This window comes from Bombina bombina, chromosome 3, assembly GCF_027579735.1.
Source record: "Bombina bombina isolate aBomBom1 chromosome 3, aBomBom1.pri, whole genome shotgun sequence".
NCBI classification, from domain to species: Eukaryota; Metazoa; Chordata; class Amphibia; order Anura; family Bombinatoridae; genus Bombina; species Bombina bombina.
In genome coordinates this window covers 747857846-747872748 of record NC_069501.1, presented here as the reverse complement: position 1 = coordinate 747872748, position 14903 = coordinate 747857846, and the positions used below count along the sequence as shown (strand labels likewise).

General features: G+C 40.8%; 1 protein-coding gene across 1 annotated transcript in view; it reads right to left on the bottom strand.

Moving 5' to 3' along the window:
* Positions 1-14903, bottom strand: part of CFAP47 (cilia and flagella associated protein 47) — an 801982-nt gene that overhangs the window by 214693 nt on the left and 572386 nt on the right. The window contains 1 exon segment of the mRNA XM_053705439.1: positions 12105-12112. Coding sequence (XP_053561414.1) covers positions 12105-12112 — 8 coding nt within the window.

Here is a 14903-nt window from a genome sequence, read left to right as displayed (position 1 = left end):
TGTGCGCACTGTGTCAATCCACATAAGCGTTCTTTGGCCACTCGATACCTGTTCAGTGTGTATTCCATATGTCAAAGATGTGCGAAGTAACGTTCAGGCAGGAACTGAATACTCTAGCAGGCCACAGTAAAACTTGCCAAGTTATGCAAAAAGAGTAATCCAGTGAATAATAAAACATAGCATTTACTGGCAGGCTTACACGTTTCAGCATTACGCCATAATCATAGCCACGTAATGCCGAAACGCGTAAGCCTGTCAGCCCCGAGGTGTTCATGCATCTCAATTGTATAGTTACTTGACCGAGATTTTATGTGAATCGAATAAATGCTATGTTTTATTATTCACTGGATTACTCTTTTTGTATACCTTGACAAGTTTAGATACAAGGTAATCTCAGAGGTAAAAAGTATATTAACCCCTTAACAACCAGAGCCTGGTCAGGATCAGACATCAGATAGGACCCCAATAGCAATAGGAAGTGGTATAAGTATTACAAAAATAACGAAGAAAGTACTTGCCTCTAGTTACAGGATAAGTGTAGTAACGGTAAGCCCAGCTTCAGCAATGATAATAGTTCACACAATATTAGTGATAAGTGAGCTTGATTCTGTAACAGGATAGGCATACACAATTCACAGCAGAATAGGGGTAATCCAAATTCAGAGTCCAGTATACAAGCTAAGTTCGGTGCAGGCAGGCAGCAAGGTTCTTAATCGGTTAAACAGGCAAAAGGTCAGGGCAAGCAGCAAAGGTTCACAATTGGTTAATAAGGCAAAGGGTCGAGGCAGGCAGCAAAGGTTCACAAGTGGTTAATCAGGCAAAGGGTCAAAATCAGGATACAGAGCAACCAAAAGCAGGGTACTGTTCAAAAGGAAACTCACTCAATAACTGAGTACTGAGTAGTGTGTAAGGCAGTGCTTTATAGGGGGATGATAATGACTGACAGCTGACAGGAGGTGTGTGCATATACATCTCCCTTATTGAATATGCAGACTGACAGGGAGTATTTTACTGAAGGGGCGTGGTCACGTGATGTTGTGTTGACCTCACGATCACGCCCACAAACATTGTTACAGTTGGGAAGCATGGGGGCTGTTATGTTGAGGGAGTCACACTGCTCTCTGTGTGATCCTTTACCTGAGAAATCCTTCTGCAGTTGAGTGATAGCTGTAAGACCAGCTGCATCATTACAGCACTGTACCCTGTATGATGCTTCTGTCCTGGACTTCTCTCTGCCGCAATCTGAGGGGGAGGAGGGAGAGTGGGTTCTATATTTGAGGGGGGATTAGAGGGTGGGAAAATGATCTGGGAGGGGGAGGGTAATGAGGGGGGGCAGCTACTCTTCAGAAAAATATTTTTTATTATTATTAAATAAAAAAATACAAAAATGGCTAGATAACTGGGTACTGGCAGACTACTGCCAGTACCTAAGATGGCGGATCTAGTTAGAGGGGGGAGGGTTAGAGAGCTTTTTGGGAAGGATCAGGAGGTGGGAAGGTAAGTCGGTAATCCTACACTGAAGAAAATATTTATAAAAAATAAAATAAAAAACTCTAAAACTGCATACTGGCAGACTGTCTGCCAGTACTTCAGATGGGGTGACCAGTGGAGGGGTTAGGGAAGAGAGCTGTTTGAGAGGGATCAGGGAGGGAGCAGTCAATAGGATTTTAGCAGCTCTAATCCTATTGACTATTGAAATCTTTCAGCCAATAGGACTGCAAGGGACGCCATCTTGGATGACGTCACTTGCATTGAAGTTCCAGTTTACGGTGGCAACCGTATGATGAGGATTTTCTGCGTGGATGTCTTCAGGATGGATCCGCTCCGCGCCGAATATATGAAGATAGAAGATGTCGTCTGGATGAAGACTTCTTGCTACCTGGATGAGGACTTCTCTAGCTGGATGGATCCTTCAAGCGGGACTTCAAAAACTATAAGTGGATTGTCGGTGGTAAGTGTTAAGTTATTTTAAGGGTTTTTTGAGTGGGTTTTATTTTTAGATTAGGGTCTGGGCATGTAAAAGAGCTAAATAACCTTTTAAGGACAATGCCCATACAAATGCCCTTTTCAGGTTAATGGGGAGCTTAGGTTATTTTAGATAGGTTTTTTATTTGGGGGGGTTGGTTGGGTGGGTGGTGGGTTTAACTGTTGGGGGGGTGTTTGTATTTTTTTTTTAAAGGTAAAAGAGCTGATGTCTTTGAGGCAATGCCCCACAAAAGGCCATTTTAAGGGTCATTGGTAGCTTATTGTAGGCTAGGTTTTTTTTTTATTTTGGGTTGCTTTTTATTTTGATAGGGCTATTAGATTAGGTGTAATTCTTTTTTATTTTTGATAGTGTTTTTTTATTTTTCGTAATTTAGTGTTTGTTTTTTTTGTAACTTTGTTTTTTTGGGTAATGTAGTACTTTTAATAAGGTTTATTAGTATATTTCAATAATTTGAGTAGGGTTAGGGTTTTTTAATATGTAATTTAGTTAATTTATTTGGAAGTTTAATTGAATTGTAGTATAATAGTTAGGGTAGATTAGTTAATATTGTAAAATAGTTTCTTTTAATTCTACAGGTAAGTTTAAATTTATTGGAAGATAGGGATGTTGTTATTTTAATTTAAAGTTAGCGGGTTGTTAGGTTTAGGGGTTAATAGCTTAATTTAGTTTATGGTGATGTGGGGGACTCACGGTTTAGGGGTTAATAGGTATAGTTAGTGGTGGTGATGTAGGAGGCCAGAGGTTTAGGGGTTAATACAATTATTTAATGGCGGCGTTGTCGTAGAGCGTCAGGATAGTGGTTAATATGATTATTTATGTTGTGGCAGGGTCGGGGAGTGGCAGGATAGGGGTTAATAAGTTTATGTATCTTGCGGCGGGGTCGGGGAGTGGCAGGATAGGGGTTAATAAGTTTATTTATCTTGCGGCGGGGTCGGGGAGTGGCGGGATAGGGGTTAATAAGTTTATTTAAGTTGCGGCGAGGTCGGGGAGTGGCTGGATAGGGGTTAAACATTTTAGTATAGTGGCAGCGTTTAGTGACAGGGTATAAATAAAGTTGGTAAAGGAAAACACAATGGGGGGTAGTTATCAACGTGTCAACTTTCCTGCCTTCGCCGGCCCAATACGCCCGCCTAAGCTCGCCTCACATCGCCGCCGCGGACCTGAAAAAAATCGCCTAAGTTATCAAGTAAAGCTGTCAAAAAGCCGCGGGGCGATGAGCAGCGGACTGTGAGCGTTATCACACATCCGATCTCGCTGCTCTTTGGCTGTTTGACAGCTTTCTTGCTAGCCTGTCACTAAGCACTCACACTAAACTACACTGTTCTATCCCCTATACCGGCGCCCCCGGAGCCCCCCGCAACTAAATAAAGTTACTAACCCCTAAACCGCTGCTCCTAGACCCCGCCGCAAGTCTTATAAATGTATTAACCCCTAAACCGCCACTCCCGGACACCGCTGCCACCTACATTATACCTAGTAACCCCTATCCTGCCCCCCCTATACCGTCGCCCTCTATAATAAAGTTATTAACCCCTATCCTGCTGATCCCGCACCTCGCCGCAAATAAATAAATAGTTTAACCCCTAAACCGCCGCTCCCTGAACCCGCCGCAACCTATATTAAATTTATTAACCCCAATCCTGCCCCCCCTACACCGTTGCCACCTATAATAAATTTATTAACCCCTATCTTGCCCCCCACTACACCGCCGCCACTGTAATAAAATTATTAACCACTAAACCTAAGTCTAACACTAACCCTAACACCCCCCTAACTTAAATATTAATTAAATAAATCTAAATCATATTTCTATTATTAACTAAGTTAATCCTATTTAAAACTAAATACTTACCTATAAAATAAACCCTAATATAGCTACAATATAAATAATAATTATATTGTAGCTATCTTAGGATTTATTTTTATTTTACAGGTACCTTTCAATTTATTTTAACTAGGTAAAATAGCTATTAAATAGTTATTAACTATTTAATAGCTTACCTAGCTAAAATAAAGAGAAATGTACCTGTAAACTAAAAACTAACCTAAGTTACAATTACACCTAACACTACACTATACTTTAATAAACTATTCCTATTTAAAACTAAATACTTACCTGTAAAATAAACCCTAAGATAGCTACAATATAATTAATAATTACATTATAGCTATCTTAGGATTTATATTTACAGGTAACTTTGTATTTATTTTAGCTAGTTAGAATAGTTATTAAATAGTTATTAACTATTTAATAACTACCTAGCTAAAAGAAATACAAAATTACCTGTAAAATAAATCCTAACCTAAGTTACAATTAAACCTAACACTACACTATCATTAAATTAATTAAATAAATTAACTACAAATAACTACAATTAAATACAATTACATAAACTAACTAAAGTACAAAAAATAAAAAAAGCTAAGTTACAAAAAATAAAAAAAAATAAGTTACAAACATTTAAAAAAATATTACAATTTTAAGCTACTTACACCTAATCTAAGCCCCCTAATAAAATAACAAACCCCCCCAAAATAAAAAAATGCCCTACCCTATTCTACATTAAAAAAGTTCAAAGCTCTTTTACCTTACCAGCCCTGAAAAGGGCCTTTTGTGGGGGCATGCCCCAAAGAATTCAGCTCTTTTGCCTGTAAAAGAAAAATACAACCCCCCCCAACATTAAAACCCACCACCCACATACCCCTAATCTAACCCAAACCCCCCTTAAAATAACCTAACACTAATCCCCTGAAGATCATCCTAAATTTAGTCGTCTTCACTCAGCCGAGCCACCGATGGAACTGAAGAGGACATCCGGACCGGCAGAAGTGATCATCCAAATGGCGCTGAAGAAATCTTCCATCCGATGAAGTTATCCTCCAAGAGGCGCTGAAGAAATCTTCCATCCGGGCGAGGTCATCTTCCAAGAGGTGCTGAAGAAGTCTTCTATCCGGGCGAGGTCATCTTCGAAGCAGATCAGCCAATAGAATGCGAGCTCAATCTGATTGGCTGACTGGATCAGCCAATCGGATTGAACTTGAATCTGATTGGCTGATTCAATCAGCCAATCAGATTTTTCCTACCTTAATTCCGATTGGCTGATAGAATCCTATCAGCCAATCGGAATTGAAGGGACGCCATCTTGGATGACGTCCCTTAAAGGAGCCTTCATTCGTCGGTAGTCCGTCGGTAAAGAAGGATGTTCCGCGTCGGCGGGATAAAGATTCAAGACCCGGCTTCGAAGATGACCTCGCCCGGATAGAAGACTTCTTCAGCGCCTCTTGGAAGATGACCTCGCCCGGATGGAAGATTTCTTCAGCGCCGCTTGGAGGATAACTTCATCGGATGGAAGATTTCCTCAGCGCCCCTTGGATGATCACTTCTGCCGGTCCGGATGTCCTCTTCAGTTCCATCGGTTGCTCGGCTGAGTGAAGACGACTAAAGGTAGGATGATCTTCAGGGGATTAGTGTTAGGTTATTTTAAAGGGGGTTTGGGTTAGATTAGGGGTATGTGGGTGGTGGGTTTTAATGTTGGGGGGGTTGTATTTTTCTTTTACAGGCAAAAGAGCTGAATTCTTTGGGGCATGCCCCCACAAAAGGCCCTTTTAAGGGCTGGTAAGGTAAAAGAGCTTTGAACTTTTTTAATGTAGAATAGGGTAGGGCATTTTTTTATTTTGGGGGGTTTGTTATTTTATTAGGGGGCTTAGATTAGGTGTAAGTAGCTTAAAATTGTTGTAATATTTTTTTAAATGTTTGTAACTTATTTTTTTTATTTTTTGTAACTTAGCTTTTTTATTTTTTGTACTTTAGTTAGTTTATGTAATTGTATTTAATTGTAGTTATTTATAGTTAATTTATTTAATTAATTTAATGATAGTGTAGTGTTAGGTTTAATTGTAACTTAGGTTAGGATTTATTTTACAGGTAATTTTGTATTTCTTTTAGCTAGGTAGTTATTAAATAGTTAATAACTATTTAATAACTATTCTAACTAGCTAAAATAAATACAAAGTTACCTGTAAATATAAATCCTAAAATAGCTATAATGTAATTATTAATTATATTGTAGCTATCTTAGGGTTTATTTTACAGGTAAGTATTTAGTTTTAAATAGGAATAGTTTATTAAAGTATAGTGTAGTGTTAGGTGTAATTGTAACTTAGGTTAGTTTTTAGTTTACAGGTACATTTCTCTTTATTTTAGCTAGGTAAGCTATTAAATAGTTAATAACTATTTAATAGCTATTGTACCTAGTTAAAATAAATTGAAAGGTACCTGTAAAATAAAAATAAATCCTAAGATAGCTACAATATAATTATTATTTATATTGTAGCTATATTAGGGTTTATTTTATAGGTAAGTATTTAGTTTTAAATAGGATTAACTTAGTTAATAATAGAAATATGATTTAGATTTATTTAATTAATATTTAAGTTAGGGGGGTGTTAGGGTTAGTGTTAGACTTAGGTTTAGGGGTCAATAAATTTATTACAGTGGCGGCGGTGTAGTGGGGGGCAGGATAGGGGTTAATAAATGTATTATATGTGGCGACGGTGTAGGGGGGGCAGATTAGGGGTTAATAAACTTAATATAGGTTGCGGCAGGGTCAGGGAGCGGCGGTTTAGGGGTTAAACTATTTATTTGCGGCGAGGTGCGGGATTGGCAGGATAGGGGTTAATAACTTTATTATAGGGGGGGCAGGATAAGGGGTTACTAGGTATTATGTAGGTGGCGGTGGGCTCTGGGAGCGGCGGTTTAGGGGTTAATATGTATAGAGTAGCTTGCGGTGGGCTCCGTGAGCGGCGGTTTAGGGGTTAATCATTTTATTTAGTTGCGGCGGTGTAGGGGGGGGACAGATTAGAGGTGTTTAGACTCGGGGTACATGTTAGGGTGTTAGGTGCAGACATCTCCCATAGGAATCAATGGGATGTCTGGCAGCAGCGAACTTGTACTTTCGCTATGGTCAGACTCCCATTGATTCCTATGGGATCCGCCGCCTCCAGGGTGACGGTTTGAAAACGAGGTACGCTGGGCCGTAAAAGTGCCGAGCGTACCTGCTAGTTTTTTGATAACTAGCAAAAGTAGTCAGATTGTGCCGCACTTGTGTGCGGAACATCTGTAGTGACGTATGAATCGATCTGTGTCGGAATGAGTCTGGCGGATCGAAGTTTACGTCACAAAATTCTACTTTTGCCGGTCTCTAGCCTTTGATAACTAAGGCGAATCAGCCTCGCCACAAATACGCTGCGAAATTCCAGCGTATTTGAGGTTGACAGCTTGATAACTACCCCCCATAATCTAACCTATCAAGCCCCCTGATGAGTAAGCAACTTAAAAAAGGAAAGCCTCTAGAACTTTCCAAAGTATGCATAAATAAAGTTGGTAAAAAACATAATTTATGCTTACCTGATAAATTTATTTCTCTTGTAGTGTATCCAGTCCACGGATCGTCCATTACTTGTGGGATATTCTCCTTCCCAACAGGAAGTTGCAAGAGGATCACCCACAGCAGAGCTGCTATATAGCTCCTCCCCTCACTGCCATATCCAGTCATTCGACCGAAACAAGCCGAGAAAGGAGAAACCATAGGGTGCAGTGGTGACTGAAGTTTAATTAAATTTAGACCTGCCTTAAAAGGACAGGGCGGGCCGTGGACTGGATACACTACAAGAGAAATAAATTTATCAGGTAAGCATAAATTATGTTTTCTCTTGTTAAGTGTATCCAGTCCACGGATCATCCATTACTTGTGGGATACCAATACCAAAGCTAAAGTACACGGATGATGGGAGGGACAAGGCAGGAACTTAAACAGAAGGAACCACTGCCTGTAGAACCTTTCTCCCAAAAACAGCCTCCGAAGAAGCAAAAATATCAAATTTGTAAAATTTGGAAAAAGTATGAAGCGAAGACCAAGTCACAGCCTTGCAAATCTGTTCAACAGAGGCCTCATTTTTAAAGGCCCAGGTGGAAGCCACAACTCTAGTGGAATGAGCTGTAATCCTTTCAGGAGGCTGCTGTCCAGCAGTCTCATAAGCTAAACTTATTATACTCCGAAGCCAAAAAGAAAGAGAGGTTGCCGAGGCCTTTTGACCTCTCCTCTGTCCAGAATAAACGACAAACAGGTTAGATGTTTGGCGAAAATCTTTAGTAGCCTGTAAGTAAAACTTCAAGGCACGGACTACATCTAGATTATGCAAAAGACGTTCCTTCATTGAAGAAGGATTAGGACATAATGATGGAACAACAATCTCTTGATTGATATTCTTGTTAGAAACCACCTTAGGTAAAAACTCAGGTTTTGTACGCAGAACAACTTTATCTGAATGAAAAATCAGATAAGGAGAATCACAATGTAAGGCAGATAACTCCGAGACTCTTCGAGCCAAGGAAATAGCCATCAGAAAAAGAACTTTCCATGATAGAAGTTTGATATCAATAGAATGAAGGGGTTCAAACGGAACCCCTTGAAGAACTTTAAGAACCAAGTTTAAGCTCCATGGAGGAGCAACAGGTTTAAACACAGGCTTAATTCTAACTAAAGCCTGACAAAATGCCTGAACATCTGGAACTTCTGCCAGACGTTTGTGTAAAAGAATAGACAGAGCAGAAATCTGTCCCTTTAAAGAACTAGCTGATAATCCTTTGTCCAAACCCTCTTGGAGAAAGGACAATATCCTAGGAATCCTAACCCTACTCCATGAGTAATTCTTGGATTCACACCAATGAAGATATTTACGCCATATCTTGTGGTAAATTTTCCTGGCGACAGGCTTTCGTGCCTGTATTAAGGTATCAATTACTGACTCGGAGAACCCACGCTTTGATAGGATCAAGCGTTCAATCTCCATGCAGTCAGTCTCAGAGAAAGTAGATTCGGATGATTGAAAGGACCTTGTATTAGAAGGTCTTGTCTCAGAGGCAGAGTCCATGGTGGAAAGGATGACATGTCCACTAGATCTGCATACCAGGTCCTGCGTGGCCACGCAGGCGCTATCAATATCACCGATGCTCTCTCCTGTTTGATTTTGGCAATCAGACGAGGGAGCAGAGGAAACGGTGGAAACGCATAAGCCAGGTTGAAGAACCAAGGCACTGCTAGAGCATCTATCAGTGCTGCTTCTGGGTTCCTGGACCTGGATCCGTAACAAGGAAGCTTGGCGTTCTGGCGAGATGCCATGAGATCCAATTCTGGTTTGCCCCAACGGAGAAACAATTGAGAAAACACCTCTGGATGGAGTTCCCACTCCCCCGGATGAAAAGTCTGACGACTTAGAAAATCCACCTCCCAGTTCTCTACACCTGGGATATGGATCGCTGACAGGTGGCAAGAGTGAGTCTCTGCCCAGTGAATTATCTTGGAGACTTCTGACATCGCTAGGGAACTCCTGGTTCCCCCTTGATGGTTGATGTAAGCCACAGTCGTAATGTTGTCCGACTGAAATCTGATGAGCCGCAGTGTTGCTAACTGAGGCCAAGCTAGAAGAGCATTGAATATTGCTCTTAACTCCAGAATATTTATTGGGAGGAGTTTCTCCTCCTGAGTCCATGAACCCTGAGCCTTCAGGGAGTTCCAGACTGCACCCCAGCCTAGAAGGCTGGCATCTGTTGTTACAATTGTCCAATCTGGTCTGCGAAAGGTCATACCCTTGGACAGATGGACCTGAGATAACCATCAGAGAAGAGAATCTCTGGTTTCCTGATCCAGATTTAGTAGAGGGGACAAATCTGTGTAATCCCCATTCCACTGACTGAGCATGCATAATTGCAGCGGTCTGAGATGCAGGCGCGCAAATGGCACTGTGTCCATCGCCGCTACCATTAAGCCGATTACTTCCATGCACTGAGCCACCGTGGGGCTCGGAATGGAGTGAAGAACACGGCAAGCATTTAGAAGTTTTGATAACCTGGACTCCATCAGGTAAATTTTCATTTCTATAGAATCTATTAGAGTCCCTAGGAAGGAAACCCTTGTGAGAGAAGATAGAGAACTCTTTTCTTCGTTCAATTTCCACCCATGCGACCTCAGAAATGCCAGAACTATCTCTGTATGAGATTTGGCAATTTGAAAGCTTGACGCCTGTATCAGGATGTCGTCTAGGTAAGGAGCCACCGCTATGCTTCACGGCCTTAGGACCGCCAGGAGTGAGCCCAGAACCTTTGTAAAAATTGTTGGAGCTGTAGCCAACCCGAATGGAAGAGCTACAAATTGGTAATGCCTGTTTAGAAAGTCAAACCTCAGGAACCGATGATGATTCTTGTGAATCGGAATGTGAAGGTAGGCATCCTTTAAGTCCACTGTGGTCATGTACTGACCATCTTGGATCATGGGTAAAATGGTTGGAATAGTTTCCATCTTGAATGACGGAACTCTGAGGAATTTGTTTAGGATATTTAGATCAAAAATTGGTCTGAAGGTTCCCTCTTTTTTGGGAACCACAAACAGATTTGAATAAAACCCCTGTCCTTGTTCCGTCCGTGGAACTGGATGGATCACTCCCATTACAAGGAGGTCTGGTACACAGCTTAGGAATGCCTCTTTATTTATCTGGTTTGCAGATAATCTTGAAAGGTGAAATCTCCCTTGTGGAGGAGAAGCTTTGAAGTCCAGAAAATATCCCTGAGATATGATCTCCAACGCCCAGGGATCCTGAACATCTCTTGCCCATGCCTGGGCGAAGAGAGAGAGAGTCTGCCCCCTACTAGATCTGTTGTCGGATAGGGGGCCGCTACTTCATGCTGTCTTAGAGGCAGCAGCAGGCTTTCTGGCCTGCTTGCCCTTGTTCCAGGACTGGTTAGGTTTCCAGGCCTGCTTGGATTGAGCAAAAGTTCCCTCTTGTTTTGAAGAAGAGGAAGTTGATGCTGCATCTGCCTTGAAATTTCGAAAGGCACGAAAATTAGACTGTTTGGCCCTTGATTTGGCCCTGTCCTGAGGAAGGGTATGACCCTTACCTCCAGTAATGTCAGCAATAATTTCTTTCAAACCAGGCCTGAATAAGGTCTGCCCCTTGAAAGGAATGTTGAGTAATTTAGACTTTGAAGTCACATCAGCTGACCAGGATTTGAGCCATAGCGCCCTACGTGCCTGGATGGCGAATCCGGAATTCTTAGCCATTAGTTTAGTCAAATGAACGATGGCATCAGAAACAAATGAGTTAGCTAGCTTAAGAGTTCTAAGCTTGTCAATAATTTCAGTCAATGGAGCTGTATGGATGGCCTCTTCCAGGGCCTCAAACCAGAACGCCGCCGCAGCAGTGACAAGCGTAATGCATGCAAGGGGCTTTAAATTAAAACCTTGTTGAATAAACATTTTCTTAAGGTAACCCTTTAATTTTTTATCCATTGGATCTGAAAAAGCACTACTGTCCTCAACCGGGATAGTGGTACGCTTTGCTAAAGTAGAAACTGCTCCCTCCACCTTAGGGACTGTCTGCCATAAGTCCCGTGTAGTGGCATCTATTGGAAACATTTTTCTAAATATAGGAGGTGGGGAAAAGGGCACACCGGGTCTATCCCACTCCTTACTAATAATTTCTGTAAGCCTTTTAGGTATTGGAAAAACATCAGTACTGACCGGCACTGCATAGTATTTATCCAGCCTACACAATTTCTCTGGCACTGCAATTGTGTTACAGTCATTCAGAGCAGCTAATACCTCCCCAAGCAATACACGGAGGTTCTCAAGCTTAAATTTAAAATTAGAAATCTCTGAATCAGGTCTCCCTGATTCAGAGACGTCACCCACAGACTGAAGCTCTGGTCCTCAGGTTCTGCATATTTTGACGCAGTATCAGACATGGCTCTTACAGCATCTACGTGCTCTGTATCTCGTCTAACCCCAGAGCTATCGCGCTTGCCTCTCAATTCAGGCAATCTGGATAATACCTCTGACAGGGTTCATGATTGCAGCCATGTCCTGCAAAGTAATCGCTATGGGCGTCCCTGATGTACTTGGTGCCATATTAGTGAGCGTCCCTTGAGCGGGAGGCGAAGGGTCCGACACGTGGGGAGAGTTAGTCGGCATAACTTCCCCCTCGACAGACCCCTCTGGTGACAATTCTTTTATAGATAAAGACTGATCTTTACTGTTTAAGGTGAAATCAATACATTTAGTACACATTCTCCTATGGGGCTCCACCATGGCTTTTAAACATAATGAACAAGTAGTTTCCTCTGTGTCAGACATGTTTATACAGACTAGCAATGAGACTAGCAAGCTTGGAAAACACTTTAAACCAAGTTAACAAGCAATATAAAAAATGTTACTGTGCCTTTAAGAGAAACAAATTTTGACAAAATTTGAAATAACAGTGAAAAAAGGCAGTTACACTAACGAAATTTCTACAGTGTATGTAACAAGTTAGCAGAGCATTGCACCCACTTGCAAATGGATGATTAACCCCTTAATACCAAAAACGGAATAATAAATGACAAAAACGTTTTTAAACACAGTCATAACAATTGCCACAGGTCTACTGTGGTTGTTACCCTCCTCAAACACGACTTTTGAAGCCTTTTGAGCCCTTCAGAGATGTCCTGTATCATGCAGAAGGAAGCTGAATGTCTCTGTCTGTAATTTTAGCTATGCAGAAAAATGCTAAAATAGGCCCCTCCCACTCATATTACAACAGTGGAAAGCCTCAGGAAACTGTTTCTAGGCAAAAAAATCAAGCCACCCATGTGGAAAAAAACTAGGCCCCAATAAGTTTTGTCACCAAACATATATAAAAACGATTAACATGCCAGCAAACGTTTTATATTACACTTTTATAAGAGTATGTATCTCTGTTAATAAGCCTGATACCAGTCGCTATTAAATCACTGCATTTAGGCTTAACTTACATTAATCCGGTATCAGCAGCATTTTTCTAGCAAATTCCATCCCTAGAAATATGTTAACTGCACATACCTTATTGCAGGAAAACCTGCACGCCATTCCCCCTCTGAAGTTACCTCACTCCTCAGAATATGTGAGAACGGCAGTAGATCTTAGTTACTTCTGCTAAGATGATAGAAATCACAGGCAGATTCTTCTTCTAATGCTGTCTGTGATAAAACAGTACACTCCGGTGCCATTTCAAAATAACAAACTTTTGATTGAAGTTAAAAAACTAACTATAATACACCACTCTCTTCTTACTACCTCCGTCTTTGTTGAGAGTTGCAAGAGAATGACTGGATATGGCAGTGAGGGGAGGAGCTATATAGCAGCTCTGCTGTGGGTGATCCTCTTGCAACTTCCTGTTGGGAAGGAGAATATCCTACAAGTAATGGATGATCCGTGGACTGGATACACTTAACAAGAGAAAGCTTAATAGACGCGAGATTGATTACTGTTAGTTAACAACAGTCTGATGCTCATCGCCCCATACTTGGTGCGCGTCTTTTTGCTGGCTTTTTTGATAAATAAGGAGAGTGTATTGAGATACGCGGCCACGGTGTTAGGCAATGTTAGGCGAGTGTATTGGTGCCGGCGAATGCAACAAAGTTGAGGCTTTGATAAATATCCCCCATGGTATAAAAGGAAATAAATATATATAAGGCCACATTTTGTTAAAAGTACAAAAAAGAGAAAAAAAGAAAGCCCCCTCAAAAAACCCACTTTGGGAGACACTTAGTTGTCAACCCACTCACCCTATAATATACCAGAGAGTTATATCAACATTTAACATCTACATAGAAAAAGCCATTATTAAAATATAACTTTTATTAGTAAGGTCAAATTAATTAAAATAAAAACAATGCTGAGTTAAAAATATAAAATATAAAACCCTGTATCAGAGCCCACCATCTATCAGTATCACAATTATGATTGATGAATGCATCAATCAAGCTTAAAATGAACTTTTCTAGAGACTGTGTCAGCTTCCTGGATACAACAATATCCATCACAAATGGAAAACTGCACTCATCTGTATACAGGAAACCAACAGATAGATGCAGCTACCTCCACAGTTCCAGCTCCCACCGCAATCACATTAAAATATCCATAATCTACAGTTAGGCTACAAGATACCACAGCATTTGCTCAGATACCAAGGACCATGACAAACACCTCATCACACTGTCCCAATCATTCAGAGAAAAAGGTTACAAAACAAGGATTATAAATAAAAAAATTAACTCTGCCCTCAATACTCCACGTGAACACTTACTACAATACAGGGAGAAGAAAAACAAATCACGTATCCCACTAGTAGTCAAATACAACCCTGCTGTGGAAGGGATACGAAAAATCATAAAAGACTTACAGCCACTACTCTTAGAGGATCCCACACTCAAAAAAATCTTTCCAAAACCCCCAATCCTGGCATACAGACAACCAGACAACCACCTAACCTAAAGCAGAAACTGGTACATAGGAAGCTACCCCTTGAGAAAAAGAACACTCAGAATGGAACCAAGTGCTGCTATAAAGCACTCTGCAAACTGTGTCAACACGTTTGTGAAAGCAGCACAGCAAATCACAATAATAAATCTTATAACATTAAAGGGGCATATTCATGTATATCTGCAAATGTGGTATACATGATACATTGCACTGCATGTGAAATGGGATGCTATATTGGAGAAACAAGCCAAAAACTGCACCTTCGAATGAACTTACACAGACACTCAATCAAAAACCACTGTGAAACAAAATACTGCACCCCTGTTGGTCACCATTTCACCCAACCTGACCACTCCATCCAAAACCTCAAAATCAAAATTCTCAGAGGCAACTTCAAAAACACCATGGAAAGAAAAACCTTTGAAATGAAAATGATAATGCACTTCAACCTGTTTAATTCTGGACTAAATGTGGACTCTGGATTCTTAACACATTATCAAATTTTTTTGTAATGTACTTTCATTTAGTCAATTACATTGTATATTTCACATTCTTTATACATAGGTACACAGGTAAGCCTATGT